At 32.4% G+C, this 21,810-nt stretch overlaps 2 protein-coding genes across 4 annotated transcripts; one reads left to right on the forward strand and one right to left on the reverse strand.

Annotated features, from left to right (window-relative positions):
• The first annotated feature begins 403 nt into the window (after positions 1–403).
• Positions 404–3,728, forward strand: LOC114411574 (probable methyltransferase PMT18). The gene is made up of 5 exons (XM_028375215.1): positions 404–1,144; positions 1,515–1,725; positions 2,092–2,389; positions 2,752–3,216; positions 3,342–3,728. Exons 1-5 carry the CDS (start codon positions 476–478, stop codon positions 3,568–3,570), a joined length of 1,872 nt encoding a protein of 623 aa, XP_028231016.1. The 5' UTR covers positions 404–475; the 3' UTR covers positions 3,571–3,728.
• A 1,101-nt stretch (positions 3,729–4,829) lies between these two features.
• Positions 4,830–10,659, reverse strand: LOC114413488 (serine/threonine-protein kinase STY13-like). 3 transcript variants are annotated; one of them, XM_028377937.1, is made up of 4 exons: positions 10,471–10,653; positions 10,314–10,366; positions 8,655–9,650; positions 4,830–5,464 (listed from the first exon to the last, which is right to left on the reverse strand). In XM_028377937.1, exons 3-4 carry the CDS (start codon positions 9,563–9,565, stop codon positions 5,125–5,127), a joined length of 1,251 nt encoding a protein of 416 aa, XP_028233738.1. In that variant the 5' UTR covers positions 9,566–9,650; positions 10,314–10,366; positions 10,471–10,653; the 3' UTR covers positions 4,830–5,124. The 3 variants fall into 3 exon arrangements, with proteins under 3 accessions (XP_028233738.1, XP_028233739.1, XP_028233736.1); XM_028377938.1 differs by having other exon boundaries at positions 10,314–10,371; XM_028377935.1 differs by lacking the exon at positions 10,314–10,366 and having other exon boundaries at positions 10,471–10,659.
• Positions 10,660–21,810: the final 11,151 nt, after the last annotated feature.

Here is a 21,810-nt window from a genome sequence, read left to right on the forward strand (position 1 = left end):
TTAAAAACATTTTAAATTTTGATTTACTATTAGTGAAAAACATTCTGCATGTTATTGACAAATAAGAAATTATGGTCAAATCAATATACTAAGGCATTTTCACTTACACGAAACTTTTATAGTTTCTAAAGTAGGAAGCAAAGTATGGTTCATTCGACCTAAAATAAGTTATCTTTTTAAGTAGATCAACTTCTTAAATGAATTTCAATATTTGAGAGATTAGTCTTAATCCTTAGTTGAGAGATATCTAAGTTCAACCAAAAAAAATATTTTATTAGTTGTCACTTATATCAAAATTAGATTCTACATTTCTAATATACACGAAAAAGAAGTGAAGGTAGCTTGGTAGAAGAATGTCACTATTAAACCATTCAATTGTTGTTGACTTGTTGCAGCTTCATGTATCTCAAACTTATGAACATAAACTAATATTTGTTTATTTGAAAATTTCCTCAGAGGTGAAAGCAGAAGGAAAATGGGCAAGGATGGATCACCAAAACATTATGGTCAGTTTGATTCAAAGAGAAATCGTCTGACATGGATTTTAGGAGTTAGTGGGCTATGCATTCTATCTTACATAATGGGTGCATGGAAGAACACTCCGTCACCCAATAGCCAATCTGAGATCCTCTCAAAAGTGGATTGTAATGTTGGGTCAACTACATCAGGCATGTCATCTTCAGCAACTAATTTAAATTTTGAAAGTCATCATCAAATTGACGTCAATGATTCTGGAGGGGCACAAGAGTTCCCACCATGTGACATGTCGTTTAGTGAATACACTCCGTGCCAAGATCCCGTTAGAGGTCGCAAATTTGACCGAAACATGTTGAAGTATAGGGAGAGACATTGCCCCGCCAAGGAGGAACTACTAAACTGCCTCATACCTGCTCCACCAAAATACAAGACACCTTTTAAATGGCCTCAAAGCAGAGATTATGCTTGGTACGACAATATTCCACACAAAGAGCTTAGCATTGAGAAAGCTATTCAAAACTGGATTCAAGTTGAAGGTGACAGATTCAGGTTCCCTGGAGGAGGTACAATGTTTCCACGTGGAGCTGATGCATACATTGACGACATTAATGAGCTTATTCCCCTCACAAGTGGTACTATCAGAACTGCAATTGATACTGGCTGTGGTGTAAGTTAATCTATATTCTATCCTCATTTATCTCTATGCCTCTATTTATTTTTTGAGTTTTACACTATCAACCTATTAGAAATCATGTTAGATTAGATAAACTTTTAAGGTGATTATTGATAGTCAATAAACTTATATGTGTGAATTTCTGATTGAATTAAAGTGTAAAAATCTTCATCCTGCATACATTATTTACGTTTTGTTAACTGAGTTTTATTTGTTGTAACCTAGTAGTGTTTGGAACTTTGCACAGTTGAGTTTAATAGGTGATCGTGATTTATCGAAAATCAAATCAAACGTTAGGACTATATATGCTTTTTTTGTGTGTAGGGTGTGTTGCTTATACTTAATTCCTTCTTGCACTGTAAAGGTTGCAAGTTGGGGTGCTTACCTTTTGAAAAGAGACATCATAGCTATGTCCTTTGCACCAAGAGATACACATGAAGCACAGGTCCAGTTTGCATTGGAAAGAGGAGTTCCAGCAATGATTGGCATCATGGCTTCACAGAGGATTCCATACCCAGCAAGGGCGTTTGATATGGCTCATTGTTCTCGCTGCTTGATACCTTGGCACAAATTTGGTATTCACACTTTTTAGATTATGATGACCCACTATTTTCATGGGCTATCTAATTTAATAAGAAATAATTAATCGAACAAATAGTTATTTAAGTACATATTTACAGGCCGTCTTGGTCCCTATGGCAATTGTTGTCAGGACAATTCCATAGGATATTGGGTTCGAATACGGCAGAAGAGCATGCAGAACAAAACTTAAGTACATATATACAATTAAGGCATTAATTATTCTTTCAACATTGCGCATGAAAATGGAACCATTTTTGCTAGGAATTCATAAGTTGTACGTCTTCATTTTCATTCCTAAAAGAAAAATAGTTGTATTTGCATTTTCATTAGTCATTAATTCTCTAATTTTCATCCCACAGATGGTTTGTATTTGATTGAAGTGGATAGAGTTCTGAGGCCAGGTGGCTATTGGATTCTCTCTGGCCCACCTATTAGATGGAAGAAATACTGGAGGGGGTGGGAAAGGACCGAAGAGGATTTGAAGCAAGAGCAAGATGCTATTGAGGAAGTGGCCAAACGCATATGTTGGACAAAAGTAGTTGAGAAGGATGACCTCTCCATTTGGCAAAAGCCTAAAAACCACGTTGGATGTGCACAAACTAAACAGATTTACAAAACACCACACATGTGTCAATCCGACAATCCTGACATGGCTTGGTAATTCTTTAGACCATTTCTATTATTACAGCAAAACTTACATAATCTCATAACTACTTTTAGTGTTGTATCAAAATCAACCATCTAATCTTAGTAATCATTGTTTTCATTTCAATAACAAATGAGTAAATGGCCTATGCACTAATCGTGTAAAAGATTTTTATCCTATCATTACTAATACAGAAGTCATATCAACCATGATTTTTTATGGAAACTCAAACTATTGTTAAGACAAATGTCTATTTTGACAAGTCATACTATCGTATCTAAGTTTTGTCCTTAATTTGTACTATGGGTAGGATCACTTATGATTGAAATCTTGGTTGTTCATAGCATTTTCTTTGTTTAATTGCATTGAAAAGGTACCAAAATATGGAAAAGTGCATAACTCCATTGCCAGAAGTTAACAGCGCAGACAAAATGGCAGGAGGGGCACTAGAAAAATGGCCTAAACGAGCATTTGCGGTCCCTCCTCGAATTAGTAGTGGTTCAATACCAAGCATTGATACGGAGAAATTTCAAAAGGACAATGAAGTATGGAGGGAAAGGATAGCACATTACAAGCATCTCGTTCCTCTTTCCCAAGGGAGATATAGAAACGTCATGGACATGAATGCTTATCTTGGTGGATTTGCAGCAGCCTTAATAAAATTTCCAGTATGGGTTATGAATGTTGTTCCCCCTAATTCAGACCATGACACTCTTGGTGCAATTTATGAACGAGGTTTTATTGGAACTTACCATGATTGGTGTGAAGCTTTCTCAACTTATCCAAGAACATATGATCTCATCCATGCTAGTAATGTATTTGGCATATATCAGGATAGGTAGGTAAACTTATGGACATTGTATATCTAACTCTCTAGGTTATGTTATTTATTTCTTACCATGTTATGAATTGTGTCTTAATTATTATATGGTTTTGAAATGGATTAATTGTTGTGTGTGGAAGGTGCAACATTACTCAGATACTACTGGAGATGGATAGAATTTTGAGGCCAGAAGGTACTGTTATATTCAGAGAGACAGTGGAGCTTCTGGTGAAGATTAAAAGCATTACTGATGGAATGAAATGGAAAAGCAATATAATAGATCATGAAAGCGGGCCCTTCAACCCTGAAAAGATTCTTGTTGCTGAAAAAGCTTACTGGACTGGCGAAGCTAAAGAGAAACAAAACTAACAGATAGGGTTACAACTTCGTTCTTTTTCCCCTTTTTTTACAACATCTGTCATATACCTTTTTGTTTTCCCTCTTAGAAATTAAATTGTAATTAGATGTTTGTTTTCCTTACCTTACATTTTTTTCTTGTCATATTCTGTCTATTTTATTCCCTTTTTTTTTGTAACAAGAGATAAATTCTATTTTATTCTCTTATTTAAATGAATCAATGAACCTCCCAAATTATTATCTTATCTTATTACCTATTTATGTTTAAGGTTTTCTCCTTTCATTAATGTATTAACAATAAGCCAATTTTAATTTTTACCACTCAAAAGAAAATATTATTATTTTTAATTATAAACTGGGTTTATTTATTCTTCGTCTATTAATTGACTTAATTATTGTGTGAATGGTAAAGTTAAAGATGCTTGGAGGTTAGAATGCAACATTACAAAATCAAAATCGTAGATCTAATATCAGAGCTTTTGTAAATTTATTCTCTTTTTCTTCCACTACCTCTCTTTTCTACCAGAGCTACTTAACTTTTCTCCCTCACAAGATTGACGTCGCTTCAGTTAATTTATTAACATCGATGAAAATCATTCATAACAAATAATAACGTTGATAGTTTATGACAAATTCTACGCAAGTTAAGTTTTAATTGCAGTACACACAAATGTTCTGCATCACAAAAACAAGTTAAAAAAATGCACTGTTTCCATATAGAAAAAAGAGGGTAGTGCAATATTCTATTAGGATATACAACTAGTAATATTATTGAAGGAAACGTGTGAAAAGAACGATGATTAGGAATACAAAAAGCAAAAAAGATATTTTGTCATTCAATACTACTTGATACCTTGAGAGAGAAAAAGAGAAGTATAAATATGATAAATGATATAATTTGATGAGAAGAAAGAAATAAAGAGAAAATAAAGATATCAAGTAAGTTTATGAGATATATGAATGTCAAAAAATCAGAACTCGAAAGAAAACTAGAAGTAATATTATTGAAGGAAGCACGTGAAAGGACTCAAAGCAATAAAGGAAGTTCAACGACCAACGGTGTGTTAAGACTTTAGAAGTAGAGATGATTAGTAGGATAAATTTTTTAAGAAGCAAATTACTTGTTTATCGAAGGGAGAAAAAAAATGTCAAAATTGGATAAGTCTGAGTTATTTTCTTTTAATAGCTAAATTTAAGCCCCACGTTGAACCAAACCTGGCAGTATGTCAATCCCCGGGGTAGTTGTGAGTTTTGGTGCAAGCAAGCGTACATACAAAGCAAAAGTTTTCGCCCATGATCTCATTTTATGTTGCCTTCAGAACTCAAGCTATACATAACTGTAAACATGCATGTATTACATACACCGTCTTCTCTTTACTAATTCAGAACAGACATTCAGTAAACAGATACCGAATAAGCAAAAGGTCTCCAGATAAATAAATAAAACACACAGATACACAAAGCTATAATATAGTCACCCTTCACTACCAGAGTTTCATCTTGCCCCCAAATTTTCCAGTCTATGTTTTTATGACTTTTTTGCATTTGCTTTCACAGAGGATCAGATCAGTCAGCAGTCATTGGATGGGTCATGCAACACCTGAACCGAGCCTTCCGAACTGTTGTCATGATCTCATTCTCTGCATTCTCAAGCATTCCTACAATTTCAGCAAATGGTGGCCTGACATCAGGGTTGGGATCCCAGCATCTTGTCATGATGTCACGGAGAACCGCTAGGCAATCGTTAGGTATGATTGGGCGAACATTTCTGTTGACAACTGCAAATGCGGCCTGTACTGCTGTCATGTTCTGAAATGGAAGCATACCAGTGATGAGTTCCCATAGAACAATCCCAAAGCTATATACATCCACTTTTTGTGTGTAAGGCCTATGCTGGATCATCTCCCTGCAGTAGATCAGCAAACAACAAAATCTAAATACCAAAACAAATTAATTTTGTAAACAAAAATATAAAACAGTTAAAATTAATCATGAATTTCTGCATTTCAAACAAGATGGATAACTGGATTTTGATCATTAGCAGAAGCATGTGAAAACATGCTGACTCTGAAGCAGACATGATTAGAGTAATATCATGCATGATGAATGGAGCTGTCCATATATATATATATATTCGCTGAACATAATTGCATAAATCTCCCCTATATAGTCAGTATTGATTACCAGCTAGTTCTAGAAAGCTATCAACATCCCTCATTCAGCAGAAGAATAGTCTTAGAAAGAAATAAGACAAAGAAACAAATGGTAAATATATCATTATAAGAAAGTCATAAAAAAGAATAACAACTAAATGGCATTCCAATTCCTCTGAATATCTAACAAGGAAGTTTCATGGATGTTTCCCTTTGAATAGAACCAAAGAAAATCAACCAAAACAATCCAATCTCAAAGCAAATCTAACTGTAAAATGCTTGCCAGAAAAATACAAGCATTTTCCTCAAAACAAAAACAAAACCATATAACATATAAAAAATATCATCAGAGCACTTTTCCCTATATTCCTATAAACCCTGAGGGCACGCCCAAGATCCACAACAAAGTTATCAGAAAGCAAAGTAAAAAAAAATGAAAAATTCCAGTTCTTTTCACATGATTTCCAAGCCATATTTTATAATATTTTCAAAGTAACACAAAAAAAGAATGTTAGAAATGCATAACAAATGTTTCAAATTTATTTAAAAGTATTTGACAAGAAAAATCAAAACATTAGCAAGGGGGTGTCATGCTTCCTTGGCTTGTTTTGAGTAGAATACATGCCTGTCAGAACACCCTAAAGAATAACAGCACTAAACACAAGCCTCAATCCAGTTTTTTGAGTCAGCCACAATAAACCTAATCTTACACATTCATAATCCTACATATAGATTCCATGTTGCCATTTCTGTAAGAAGAATTAATCATATTGCCCAATACAGTTAAAATAAATAATCAAACAGTGCAACAGTTCAAATGAAAATACTCAAGGCATGTCATTAAATATTACCGATACAAGCACATGAATGTAATGGGCATGCAATCAAACCTCCATTAAAACACAAATGTCCAAACAAAAAACAATTACTGGGACCTATTTCAATGCAGCGAACACAAAGTGGCCAAAAACACAACAAATTAAACATCCAATAGAAACATAACTCCCTCATCATGCAACGGCCATTAAGCATCAAGACAAGATAAACTGCAACACAATATGCATTAGAAAATACATGAATGCAACAGGATATGCTCATAATCATGCGAAGTTTTCACATTTCACAACGCTACTATGATATCGCAGACAGTAACGTAGGATTGTGGCAACTGTTTATGACTAACCATGCATTGTAGCTTGCCAAATCATGCCAGTATTTAAGGAAGCATGTGAATACATACCCAATATTCTCCAAATACCCTTGATATGGCACGTGAATACATATCCAATAAATAGCCATGCAATGTAGGTCGCCAAATCATGCCAATATTCAGATAATAAATGCATAAAAGACCAGAACATACAGCTGCTTTCACTACCTAAAGCCAAATACAAGAAACAAAATTCACTTGCCCAAATTGCCCAACAAAAATACCAACAAGTGTTATAAACAACTTAGCTTCATTACCCTAGCTTAGCAGCTTACCCTAAACCACAACAAGATTACTAACTCAAAACCAAGCTATGGCAATTTTGATTAATTAAACTTCTGCTTGACATGGGCTAGTAATTAGAAAGCATGTCTTTATTGGGACAAACACATGTATATTGGATTTGTCTGATGAATGAACCATAGATTTTAAGCATTCCTCTAGTATACCCAAAGCTTGGTCAATGATCCCCTAAGCAGAATTGTCAACTCTACCACCAAAATGTTGCATGATAGGAATTAGCTGGTAGACAGCAGAGTGCAATGCATCTACCCAAATATATCAAGCCACTGAGATGTGAGAACACAAATAAAGGAGGAAAAAAAATCATGAGATTCACAAAAACATGCAGCCAAAATTTTCTAAGCTCAAATCAAAAGTTTGATTGTTTATTCAGTATGGATGCAAAATACATCTGTCATTATCCAAGCAAGGAGTTGGGCAGGCTGGGGGACACATAAAGCAGAAAATAGATGAGAAAAAAATTGATGGCACCATTGTAGAGATTATCAGCCATAAACCATGAATGTGCACAAGTCAAAAGAAAAACAAAGTTTAAAAGAATATAAAGAAGTAGGTTTCAAAAACAAGAGCTATATTTTTAAACTGTCATGTCAAGTGCAGCTTCCAATGATGGCAACTTTCAGAAATTAGCATTATCATCAGAACTTGCTTCTAAAATAAATGATGAAGCAAGTAATTGCAATTATTTTTTCTGTAGGGTTAGTCTGATGCAGTGTAGACATGCCCTTAGCATTTGAGTCAACAAAATGACAGCCACTACTTGATGCATGAAAGATAATGATAAGAAGACACTGCGAGAATGTGATTAAAAGAAATGTATATCATAATTATAATTATATTATAGTGACAAATATTTAGCTAAAAATAAAAATTGTAAAAACAATAGAACAAGATTTACCAGCACCGGGCAATATTAAAACCAGAAGCAAACAAAAAAGTTGTACAACAAACATATATGTCTCAAGGAAATTGCATAATTACTATTTCAGCTGTATATGCCATTTCTGTTCAGGAACACAATTCACAAACAGCTGATTAGGAACAAGGAAAACATGATAAAAAAACTTCGTACCCCATTGCCCAGAGGCTCTTCGCTATGCGAAGGTATGGGGGAGGGATGTTGTACGCAGCCTTACCCTTGCATATGCAAAGAGGCTGTTTCCGGATTCGAACCCATGACCAACAAGTCACCAAGGCACAACTTTACCGCTGCACCAGGGCTCGCCCTCAACAAGGAAAACATGATATAAAAACAAAAACAAGCAGTTGTTTGTCAGAAGCATTTAAAATTTAAGCAATATTGCCTTCAATAAACATCTTAAAAAAATTAACCATAATAGAGAAGCTCTCCAAAAATCATTCCAAAAATGAAGCTAGAATGCATATAAAACTATATAAATATAAAAAGAGAGAACAGCAAAAGATCTTACGGAGCCATCCAACGGTATGTTCCAGTCTCAGGTGTCATTCCTTCAGTTTGCACCTCAATACGGGCAACTCCAAAGTCAGCAATTTTAATTGACTTGTCACCAAAAATCAAAAGATTATCAGATTTCAAGTCCCTGTGGATAAATCCAAGGCCATGAACATAAGCCATCCCCCTTGCAACATCCAAAGCTTGTTTGACAGCCAATTTGAGGGGAACTGAGCGGTTTTGACGCTTCATTAAAAATTGTCGAACTGAACCACCTTTGGCATACTCAGTTACAATGCACCATACCATTGGCTTGCGGCATGCACCAATGAAACGAACTATGTTAGAATGCTTTAGTGTGGCCAACATTGTGACCTCCTGCTGGAACTGTTGTTCCATCAATTGAGCCTTTGCTGGATCATTTTCAGGCCTCTCCAAGATTTTGATTGCAACATCTTCACCATTGTAAGTACCTCGGTAAAGTTTCCCAAAAGCTCCTTGAGCAAAAGGCTCACCCATATTCAGTTTCCTCAAATCAATTGTCCACTCATCAAAATTGTCAAGCCCTTCAGTCGGAGAACTATTGTCCATTAGAGCTTGAGCTAAAGCATCATCACTCAAAGCATGGGTGACTCTTCCCCGACGATTGGCACTATGTGCAACAGAGTAGTTATCATTGGCACGCCTCCGCAACCCTTGGTGGTCTAACATGCGAGTATGGGAATCATTGGACCCGACACTGCTATTATCGATAGACATCGCAACAGATCCTCCGCCGTTACTTGTCTGCAAGCTCCCAACACTGTCAATTGACATATTGGTACCCTCCCCAAGCTTATGGTAAAAGCCTTGAGAGAAATCATAGTAGTTGTTATTATTTTTGTTGAGATCTATTATTCCTGGGAATTTCGCACCACTTTCCAACATTTTTCACACAGAAGAGCAAAAGCCTTCAAGCTTTTTTATTTCTTCAGCATCAGAAACTGTAAATCAAACCACACCTGGAGAAACCCTAGAACCAAAATAAACCGCAAAATAATTTAGCATTTCAACATAATAAAAATTTCAATTACAGCAACAAAAGTAACATTCATGGTATGCATTTGTCTCATTACCAATTGCTGAAACCAGTGGAAAATAAAAAACACTAAAGATACTCCAATTACAATCCGGATTTATGACAAAAGAATAACATGCAAAAGCTGCTCTAGTTAACGTCACCAAATAAAAAACACCTCCGGTATCCAACACCGTTAGTTCTTTCAAAACTTAGAATCAAATGCATATGACACAAGCTGTTGAAAAAAGGGGAAAAAAACAATTAAACACGCATAAAACGCTCTATATAAACAAATTCCAACAGTAAACCCTCAAAGACCAGATTCACGAGCAATCCCTTGTGCAAATCAACGCATACCAAAACTTCTCTGAAACACAACTACTTTCCAAGAGAACAATTAAAAAATTAGCAACAATTAACCAAAAATCATCGATTAGAAGCCACAAACTCTACTAGCTACACATGCCTCCCACATCAAACACAAAAGCAAGCAAAATTGAAAGAGAATTCGTCAAAAGAACACACAGTGAGACCGAAACAACCACAAGACACAACAAACGAACGCTAGAATTGGAAAAAAATAATAACAAAAGCAATAAATAGAAACTCCGAAACCTCTAAAACCAGCTTCGCAGTCAAATCTCAAGCGAATATTCACGAACTCCTCACTGATCTTAGGAAAAAAGAGCGAAAACAGTGAAAACCTGAACAAACCCTAAAATCTGAAAAAGTTGAGAAACTAAAAAAGTTAAGAAGACGCGGATACGCGTACCTCAACGGAGAGGGCTCTAGTTAAGAAAGCGAGCTGTGATAAGAGAGTAGTCGAAAGGAAGGTGAAGAGATCGAAGAAAGAAAAACCAAAGGGAAAGGGACAAGATTGAGTTCTTCCCGTACCAAGGAAGCCAGAGACCAGAGAAGAAGCGCAGAAGAAAATGAAACGGATGACTTTCTTTATGGTTTTTCTATACTATTTATTTGTTTGTGAAGTTTATTTATTTATTTTATTTATGCATAGTCTTTTTCCCTTTTGTCTTCTAACATTCTAAAGTCGTCATTGCTCCTTTTTCTTCACTCCTTCTAATCTTCTTTCTATTTATTCACTAGTTATTTCTTATTTATTTCCTTTCAAGGTTAGTAACTCTTTTATCAATATTTTCCTTTGTCTTACTAGAACTAAATTGGATAGATGGTTGCAAGATCAGATCTCATTAACAATATTTTTTATTAAGTATTAATTGTTAATAAATTTAATAGATATTTTAAAATTTTAATATGATGATATGAATAAAACATTTTTTTAAACTAATATCTCTTTTTAGAAATAATTTTATCCCATAAGATTAAGTATTAAACGTGAATATCTTTTAACAAAGTTTGAAAATTTAGTTTGTTAAATTGTTATATGGTGGAAAAATTAATCTTTACTGGTGATCCAACTCTTATTAATTAATAATAATGCACTTTTTAGCATATTTTTTAACACATATTAATCAAAAAAGTATAAATTTTATCTAATTATCTAATATTGATAAAGTATGTGCTTAAAAAATAATGTGATAAAAATATGTTAAGCACTCTTCACGACACACTTGGGGTAGTATCAAGTACCCGCGGCGCACTCACTTTTTTTGCGTCCCCGCTTAATACGCGATGCGTTTTTACGTTTCTTGACTTTTTGGTCCAAAACCTACCCCGTTATCGTCATCGCTAACCCCCACTTTGGCACTTTCTTTTACCGTCAAAGTCAAAATAAATGCGCATAGCTAATTATAAATGTTGAATACGTAAAAAGATATATGTATGCATTTATTGTTATTGAATATAAAATGTAAATTTTTAAGCAAGAAATTTAATTTTTCATTTATCACTTAACCATGGATATTTATTTTTTTTTTATTTTTTTTTGGGATTGACGAATCAAATGGTTCAGGGAGACCATTATAATTATTGTCATAGTTTATTTTATACAAATTAATAAATAGGTAAAAGAAAATAATAATTTTATATAATTAATCTTAACCTCATTAATTTATTTTAAATTTTTATTATTTATCATAAATATCATAAGAGATATAAGTAAAAAAATAATTAATATTACATTGAAAGGTTAAAATAATAATTATTTTTAAATATATTTTTTCTTACACAACTGTTATATGACGGGAGAATTACTAGTTATTTTAAGTTTTTCTTTTTTACTTTGGATCTTAATTAATGGTACTCCTCCTTAAAATAAAGTCCATTTGTCTTACAATACGCAATTAATTTTATGTTAAAATAATAAAAAAATATGTGTGCATTAATTGTAATTAATATGATATATATATATATATATATATATATATATATATATAATTGAGAAGAGTTATTAAAACATTTATTACTATTAATATATATACATTTGTGCATTAATTGAATTAATATGATATATATATATATATATATATATATATATATATATATATATATATGTATGTATGAGAAGAGTTATTAATGCAACATTTAATTAATTTTATGTGTATATTTATATAATATAAGTGTTATTAGAGGTGATAAAATTGGTTACTCAATTCAATGCAAGCTGTGGATTTTCATAGGTCGGATAAGAATAATCTAGATTGAATTTGGATTCATTAGACCATGATCTCGAGCTAAAAATGTTCGTGCTTAATTCAAGTTTAAGTCTTACATTGTAGTGCATAGGTTCAGACTAGGTTGGCTCATTGTGTCACCTGTAAGTGTTAATGAGATATTATTAATTATACTTTTAACTTAATTTTTACTATTAATCAAAATTTATTAAAATATAATAAAGAAATTATTAGAATCAGTAGTCTTAAAAAATTAAAAGTGAATTTTTTATTTTTAATAAATTTTAATTCATAATAAAAAATATGTTTTTAAAAAATGTATTATTGCTAACGTTTCTAATTTATACAAAGATATAAATAAATGTATTTTTTCTTGTATGGTATCAATCATTATATTTATTAAATATAACATATTTATTAGATTTAATAAATATAATAATTGTTTATTGATAGTATATTACTATAAAAATTAATATCTCAACCTATATACGTATATATTAAAGATTACTATTTTATTGTTTGAAATAGATTATAAATCGTGAATTTTTATAAAATAATTTATGCATTTTATTATTTAAAATAGATTATTGAGAAAAAATATTTTGAATAGAAAATTAAAATATATTTTAATATAGTAATATAAACCAAAAATATCTTTTAATATTAATTACTAGAAGAAAAAAATAAAGACACATTAACATTGTGATTCTCTATTTTTTTTTTAACAACAACAAAATATAAGAAAGATAGTAAAGGTTAAACAAAATATGAGCATGGCATCAGTATGATGTCATGCCAACACAACATCTAATTTGACATGCTTATATGGTTCTGAGTCTTAAAATCAATTTGTAAAAGTTATAATGTCTTAAAATTTTGTTAACTGAAAATGATGTTTGATGTATTTCATGTGTTATTTTATTATTTATTTGATTTAGATGAGTTAGGGTGTTATGTGAATTAGTTATGTGTAATTACTTGATGTGGATGTTATATTATGTGAAATTTGTTTGACCTATATTGAAATTGTGAGATTTTAAGTTTTACCAAAACATGTTCAAGTAAAACCACAATTTTAGACTTGTTAACTATTGGATCGCTTTCAAATTTGGATTTTTGGTTCGTAACCCATATCTTTACATTTTGACCATTGGGATTTGCAAAGTAACACTTTCAAACATCTCGCTTAGCGAGACTTGTGTGTTAAGTGCAATTTCAACCCGAGGAAAAAATTCGGTCAACGAGATTAGCGTGCTAAGCGTAATTCTAGCCAGTAGAGAAATTATGCTCAATATGAAATTTCATGCTCAGCGCCAAAAGTTGATTTCACTTAGTGAGATCAGTAGATTATAAATACGTTATTCAGCATGAAAAACACAATTTTTCACTCTTCTTCTCTCCAAACACCCACCCAAACCCTAACACTTTCTTCTCCACCACCCACAACCATCGGTGGCCACCACAAGTCCACTTTTGTTTGCCGCCAGACCGCTGCATGGAGAGGAACATTTTAATTGGAGCAGAATCTTTAGAATCCACCTCAAGGATTCAGTAGAGAAATAAGCTCACAATCCTTTCTTTTGTAATTTCTCTGAGGTAACCTTAACTTCTATATCTTTCTCCTAGTTAGTTTGAATTTTTCTTAGTATCTCTTATGTTTTGGGTATCGAATAAGATATTTTTATACTTCATTTGAAAAATCCTTGTGTTAACTCGTTGATAAGTGCACCAATTTGTCTAAAATAGTAAAGTACTCGGAAGTTCGAGTGTCAAATCTACAGGGACTTTGTTTGTACTTAAATTGATGTAAACCCAATTTACAAGCAACAGATAATGAATTTAAAATAGAAGATAAAGAAAGATAAAGATTTAAATTAAAAGATGATAAAGGTAAAAAAAAAGTAGAAGATAAAATAGATAAGAAATTTTAATGTAAAAGAAAAGAAAAAGAAAATAAAATGATGATGAAAAAAAAGATAAATTCAAAATGCAAATGTGTTACAGCCTAGCATGCCTAACTACCTTTGATACAATATTAATGTTTTTCTCTATTTAATGTTTTCTCAATTTCCAGTCATATCTATTAAGACACTTAATCACGATCCCTCACGATGAAGAGTCTAATTTATCTATTCTCTGTCTCAAATCCTTTTACAAGGATAGAATAGTAAATCACATGAAACATGGAGATGTATGCAGAGACAAAATAAAATCACTTTATCCTTAGCAATGAATTGTTTAGATGCTCTTTCCCAGTTTTTTAGAAATTATCATTTTCCAATGCATAACCCCTAAAACTAATGCATGGATGATCATTCCACACAATAACAATAAAGCACAGGAAAGAAACAATAAAATTTGGCATTGCATTAAATAAATAATAAGGAAAAATTACATTACAATGGCATTTGGCTGCTAGGCTCCCAACGTTGGGGATTTAGTCTCTCATTGTCATGAAAGACTTTACAATTTAGGGGCTGATGTGGATAGAAAAAGAAAGATGGATAGAGGAGGAAAATGAGATAATGGACATAGATAGATGATTTCCCCTATTTGAGATACTCAGGCTTAGGATATATTCATTAGAGAGCTTTGAGTCTTGGTGTCTCGGGGTTTAGGGATTGGTATCCCAGTGTGTATTTCTCCTTTGCTTCCTACTCCTTTTATAGGCCTAAGGTAGCTTAATTTCCACGCAACCTCGTGCTTAGCTTGAAAGCCCACGCTAAACACGCCTTTGGGCTTCTTCGTGGGTCTTCTTAGCGCTAAGCGTGAACTGTTCACTAAGCGAAGAAATGCACTAGGTCTCTCTTGCGCGTTAAGCGAACTGTCTTAATCTTCAACTTTTTCTTCAAGTTTTTACATCAATTTTCCTCTAAAACACTTGAAATCTTCTTCTTTTAACTTCTGCTAATCAAAAATTACAAAAATATTAATTTTTTTATTATTTCATTAAAAACAACGGTAAAGTAAAGAAATCACAATCATTCTTAGTCAAAATTGACTATCAAATTAACTTAAATTTTGCAGTTATCACCTTAAAAATGAGACGTTGTAAAAGTTACCTCAGGGATGATGTTGATGTTGATAATGACACTAAGATGAGATGATATTGATAATGATATTGAGATGAAATGTCATTGATGTTTACAATGTCATTGCAATTATGTATGTTGTGTATGTACATAAGGGATGTAATGACCAAGTTGAACATCCCTGGTGAGGGAAATAGAGTGGTTAAAGAGTTTTAAGCATCTTTGAATTAAATGGGTGGCTTAGAATCTTTAATTATCCACGGTCAATGCATTGATGGTGCTCATGTGTCATATTTCATACTGCATGGAAATAGTATAAACTTTGTCAGTAAGTACTTGTAGTTTTTCATGAGGGAAAATACTTGTACTTGGGGACATGTCATTCGGTTTGGAATTGCCTTATGACTCAGACTGATCACCATCGGGGGGAGTTGTTTATGTATGACAGGGTGACCTCAACACTTACTTACTAGTTTTCCTGAATATGAGTGTCGCGTGAACACGCTCGGGCTATTTCCTGACGAATGGTATCATATTACATTTGAGAGTTAAGGTTAGGTGCATGCATCATACTAAACATGATTGATTGGAATTATGGAAAAGTTGATAAATAGTTGTTAAGTGTATGTTGAATTGATATATAATTGTGTATGATCATGACACTTGTTATTGTTTCTCTTGTTAATTATGGTCATTTGATAATTGTTGGTTTCTTTTATAATAAACTCACCCTTGCAATTTTGTACCGTATGATTGGTACTTGTGATGATCGTGAACCTTCGTTTGTGGGAGTAGATGAACAACAGTAGATGACATGGATGGAGATTCTTTTTGTGGAAGTCACGGAGCCGACCTAATGATGTTGAAATTATTTTGGGAGAGAGTTCTATTTTGTTATCAACTCCTCCGTAGTGGTTCCATGACTTTTTTTATTTAAGCATGTAAAACTCGAATTTAGATACATGTAAAAATTAAATTATTTTACGTCATGTGAATGGTGTATAATGGTTTAAGATATACATATATGTGTGTTTATTTAAGTGTTTGTGTGTTATTTGGTGAATGTATATCGCGAAAAATTTACTCTTGTTTTCATAATCAAATTTATGGAAATTTCATTTAAAAATAAAAATTTACGTGTTTTAGAGTTAGTAATATTGTAGCAACGAGACAAATCGTTACATAAGCAATCCTTATAGTACCTATCATGCTCGAATACGAGGATGATAAAAAGGCCTATGGTTGGAGTGAAGATGGAGCATATATGGTGAAGTCAATATATCATGGTCTTATGGAGAGGGTGCTCAACCTAGATCATTTAAAAGTTGAAGGCCAATGGGTCATTCTCTGGAAACTCCAGATACCTCATAAAGTGAAACATTTTTTATGAAGGGTATTGAGAGACTATCTACCCACTCGAGCGGCCTTAAATCAACGCCATGTAGAGTGTTCCTCTATTTGTGATCTATATGGGTTTAATCTTGAGAACTCTATGCATCTTTTCTTGGAATGTCTAGTGCTTAGTAATTGTTGGTCTCCAGCAGAATTGTGGGATTAGATAGAGGTGTTGGTAGGTATAGTAGAGAGTTTCCTACAGTTTATTGAAACTCTATTGGTAGAGACCCCGAGGTGCAAAGATATAAAAGTGTTATGTGTTCACTTGTCGGCAAGTGTACTGATTCGCACGAGTAGTATATAAAATGGTAAGAACGAGTATCGTATCCACATGGAATTTGTTTCACCTAGACCATATATATTCAATATGAAAACACTTATAAGGGTTGAAATAAAGCAAATATTGAGTTTCGTACTATAAAATCTATTTGAACATAAACAAAATATTTAAAATTGTAAAAAGTGACAACTATCCAGTTAAAAGCATTGGGGAGTGTCCTACTGAATTTCTCTTGCTGTATAAAATGTGTTTTTCTCTATTTAATGTTATCATAGGGTTCTTACACTGAGAAATTACTCAAATCATGATTCCTCACATGAATGAGCTTAACTCTCTTTAGCCTTTGTTCTTGATTCCTCAACAAACTTGTTCTAAAAGAGTTGCACTAAGCCTACAGTGTAAAATGGACTAGATCACTGCACTTAATTCCTAAACATATAGATTTCTAGCTTGCTCTATCAAGTTCTAAGGTTTTAAAGCATTTTCCAATACTAAAAAGCCTAACTATGCATACAAATGGGTGATCAAGCCACAAGCATGTAAAATAAGCATAGATAGAAGCAACGAACACAAAGAAATAACATTAAATAGATAATAAGAGTATTACAACAAGAGGTTCAATAGTAACTCCCTAACAAAAAGGCTTAGCCTTCCATTACAAGCAAAGCTTCACAAAGCAAGAAGAAAACTATTTTTGGTGAAAGTAAAATGGAAGAAAATGGTGGAGAATGTCTTCTTCAGCCTCTCAACCCTAAATCTATATATTTTTCATGAAGCTAAGCTCCTTTGCTGCTCTCAATCGACTCTTTTTTGAAATTCCACCAACTTCAGTGTTTTAAAGGCTCTTGGACTCTTCAACTTCCAAAAGCTTGCTTAGCGAGCATGTCTCGCTAAGTAAGAGTAAGTGAAATTCCGCTAAATGAGAATAGGTGCGCTGAGCGCGAAAAGAGACAATGTCCTCACTGGGTGGGCTGACTGCACGTTGGGCATGCAGATCTCTGACTTATCTTCTTCTAGGGCTTCCCATCCACTAAGCGAGATAAATGCCTCGCTAAGCAGATGCATCTTGCTTGGCCAATTTGTCTCGTTAAGCGAGTCATCAACAACTTTAACATTCTCTTCTTTGGCCTGAAACTGAGTTGGATTCAACATTAGGTCACAAAATTAGAGTTTCTACTCTAATAAATCACACAATAATGAAATTATGTACAATTTCTACAAAAAGAATCATAAATTGAAGGCACATTGCTATTTCTTTGCAAATTTTCAATACCAAACTAACTTATGAATAACAACTAACATTATGATTATGTGGAGTGTGTGGAAAGCCAAAAACGAAAAAGTTTGGGAGGAGAAGGACATTTTAGTGGATGAGGTAGTGCTTTGAGCCAATAAGGTCCTTAATTAGGGGATATTTGCATAGGCTAAATGGCAGGCTCAAGTTGAGTTAGAAAGGGATCATCAAAATATGATTTTGGAGCCCCCACCTGTTGGTTACCTCAAGTGCAACGTGGATGTTGTGATTTTTTTATCACGAGTAGAAGTTTGAAATGGGTATGCGTTTGAGCGACAAAGTTGGTGTTTTTAGAGGGGCACAATCTGTTCGTTAGTATTTTTTGCCAAAAGCCCATGAAGGATAGGTGATGGCTCTCCTAAAAGCCCTTAGATGGTTGTAGGAACTTGGTTTATCAAATATCATCATTGAAGTGAACTACCAATGGATTAGTACTAGTTTAAGGAGGAGAAAGGAAGAAAACTTAGTGTTTGGTTGTATTCTCAATAAGTGTTGTAAGATAATTAGCTCTAGTACAAACATAAGTGTTTTTGTTCCATATAGGAGCCAACTTAGTTACCTATGATTGACAAGGGCTTATAGGTGTCATGTTGGTCTCACTGATTTTCAACAAGTTTCTTATTGTATTTCTCATCATTTTATGAATGAAACAACATCATTATTATTCAACAAGGAAAAGTCTTAAAAGCAATCAATTATGAATATTAGGAGATTAAAATCGTACCATTATTGTACATTATCTTATCAAAATAAATATTGCATTAGCATGACATCATGCAAGTGTCATGTTTTTAACCAATGCCACATCAACATATTTTACTAGCGAAGGGAGTATTGAAATATCCAGGGACTCAATCAGTATAATTGAAACCTAATAGACTAAAGTTACATTGTGATATTTGGAAGACCCAAATCTCATAATTATGGTATCAAGAGACAAAAAAAAATACAAATGAGTTTCTTTTTATTTAATTAAAATAATGTGCATATTTTTTTATTTTATGTCTAATATTTGTTACTTATTTATATTTATAATTGCAACTATATATTACTAGTATATCATTGCTATTTTCAATATATTAAATGATTCATAGTAAAATATAAATGTTATTACCATTAAACATTTTAAAAAGATATTTAAAAAAAACATGTGCTTAACGAAATATTTAATTTAGTTTGTTTTAAAAAGATAATTATTTCCTCCTAATTGTTTAAATGACTTTTTGTCAAACAAAAATTATTATTTTTTAGAACTCAAGAAAAATATACATAAACCAAACTTGTTTAATTAATAAGGAGATCGTGAAATTTGGGTAAACTTTGTTGCATTTTTCTCTAAACATTTTTTTTCTTATTTTATCACATGGTCCATAATTTTTCTTGGAATTGTGATACTTTTCTCAACTTCAACTCTTCATTTAACTTTTGTTTTTCTCTTGCTTCTTTCCATTTCCTCCTCATGAGACCAAGGTGTTGACATTGATTTCAACTTGTTCAAGGTATTTCTTATGTTTGACATGCTTGACTATACAAATCCCAAATTCATCTATATTCCTTAGTTTTGCCTTGGTTATGAATGAGGCAAACAAAGATCATTTTCTAATTGACATATTACCATGTGAAATTTAATATTTTTAGATAAATTATGAACTTAACCAATCTCTTTACAAAACCTTCGTAGAAAACTTTTCAAAATACACTCTAACGATAAAATCACCTTAACAAGCATGTTTGAGTCCTTGTGGATTTCATGCTTTGTAATAAATTGTCTCGCAAAGGCAAATGAAATGCCGTCCTAATTATGGATTGACTTTAAGAGTAAAGACCAAAACCAACTAAGGACATTATCTCTTGTCCTCAAGTCTTAAGGAATGCATATCATATTATTCATTTCAAACTCATTGTTCTAAATCATTATGAGATATTTACTTTTGTTGGAGAAAAACACACATCTTTTTATTCATGAAAAATCACACGAGCAAATAAAAAGGACTACACCATAAAAAAATGAAAAGATCATACAAATTTATTTAATATGGTTCAAATCCTCATCTATACGTCCACATAGTTTATTTTGTTAACATGATTCAAGTTTTTATCCCTACATTCATGAACTCGAATTTGTTTAACGTGGTTCAGATTTTCACCCTGCACCCACAATCTCACAATAAGTTTTTGAGACAAGTTGAACAAACTTATAAATCTTCCTTCCACATAATTCCTCTCTATCACTTGGGGTAGTGACCTATTTCAAGGTTGGGTGGTTATTCTCATCTCAAAAATTCCTATCTATAGATCTAACATCCCAATCTTAAATGAGGAAACAAAACTCTAATTTATAAATAGTATATTTTATATACAAACAAAACCTAAAGATAAATAATATCTTCTAAATCAAAACAATATCACAAGGATTTGAAATTTCAAATTTGAATTATTTTCCAACAACTTTGCCTTTTGAACTTTACACAACTCCTTATTTTATTTCTAAAGGCAGCATAATGCTTCATGTATTAGATCTATAATCTTATTGTCCATGTATTATCATAGATTTGTTATTGTATAAGTGAAAGGATTATGTGTTTTTCAAGCCTATTTTGATTGTTATATTGTTTTGGTCGGGCAAAGTGATACCATGCACATAATCATCAAGTGTGATATCAAGTTAGATTTGTTGGCTTCTATTATTAACATTGTTAGGTGGGAATCAAATTGATCAATTCCTACAAACAATGCTAAAATTATGTTTAAAATGAGTGTGATAGAGAATTCAAAGTAGAATGTTATATAAGTCTAAAGTTGATTGTTGACTCATCCAAACTTCTTAGAACCCAATAAAAGTTTGAGCACGACTGAGATATCATGGTGAATGGGTTTACCTTGTTAGTGTAGGGCTTAACACCTCTTATGCCTAATTATATGTTTTAATGTAGAGATAAGTTATTTGTATTGCTATTAATGTGACTTTGATAATCGATTATATCTTTGGGATTTTATGATATACAAGATTGTGAAAGTCATGATGAAAATTGAACCTCAATCCAATCCATAACAAATACATATAATACATGTTTGTAAAACCAATAACAACCTCTCAAACTTAAGTTGAGTCTAAAAGTATAAAAAAAGTTCATTTTGCAAATCTATGTTTTGGGTCTCTAAACAAAAACCCAAACATGCACATCATTTAAAGTGATAATTATAATTTATTCTTTGCATTTATTTTAAAAGTGAAAAAAAAAACAAACTTATATTAATACTTTGAGTTAAGACATGAAGACACTTATATATTATTTTTTACATATCAATAACCATCCTTTTAAAAGAAAAAAAAATAAACTTGTATTTTTGTAACTAAGAGGTGTTAGTTTACTGTATCATAAACTATTTCTATCAATATTCTAATCAAATTGATTATTTTTCATGATTTGTAATTCAACATGTTAAATTTATAATAATATAATTTATAATTTTCCATGAATTTGGGACTCAACATGTCAAATCTACAACAACACACGAT

This window comes from Glycine soja, chromosome 5, assembly GCF_004193775.1.
Source record: "Glycine soja cultivar W05 chromosome 5, ASM419377v2, whole genome shotgun sequence".
Classification (NCBI taxonomy): Eukaryota; Viridiplantae; Streptophyta; class Magnoliopsida; order Fabales; family Fabaceae; genus Glycine; species Glycine soja.

Coding starts and splice junctions, on each gene's coding strand:
- LOC114411574 (XM_028375215.1), top strand. CDS start 476: ATGGGCAAGGATGGATCACCAAAACATTATGGTCAGTTTGATTCAAAG. Junction 1,726..2,091: donor GATACCTTGGCACAAATTTG/GTATTCACACTT, acceptor TTCATCCCACAG/ATGGTTTGTATTTGATTGAA. Junction 3,217..3,341: donor TTTGGCATATATCAGGATAG/GTAGGTAAACTT, acceptor TGTGTGTGGAAG/GTGCAACATTACTCAGATAC.
- LOC114413488 (XM_028377935.1), bottom strand. CDS start 9,565: ATGTTGGAAAGTGGTGCGAAATTCCCAGGAATAATAGATCTCAACAAA. Junction 5,465..8,654: donor ACATACCGTTGGATGGCTCC/GTAAGATCTTTT, acceptor GATCTACTGCAG/GGAGATGATCCAGCATAGGC.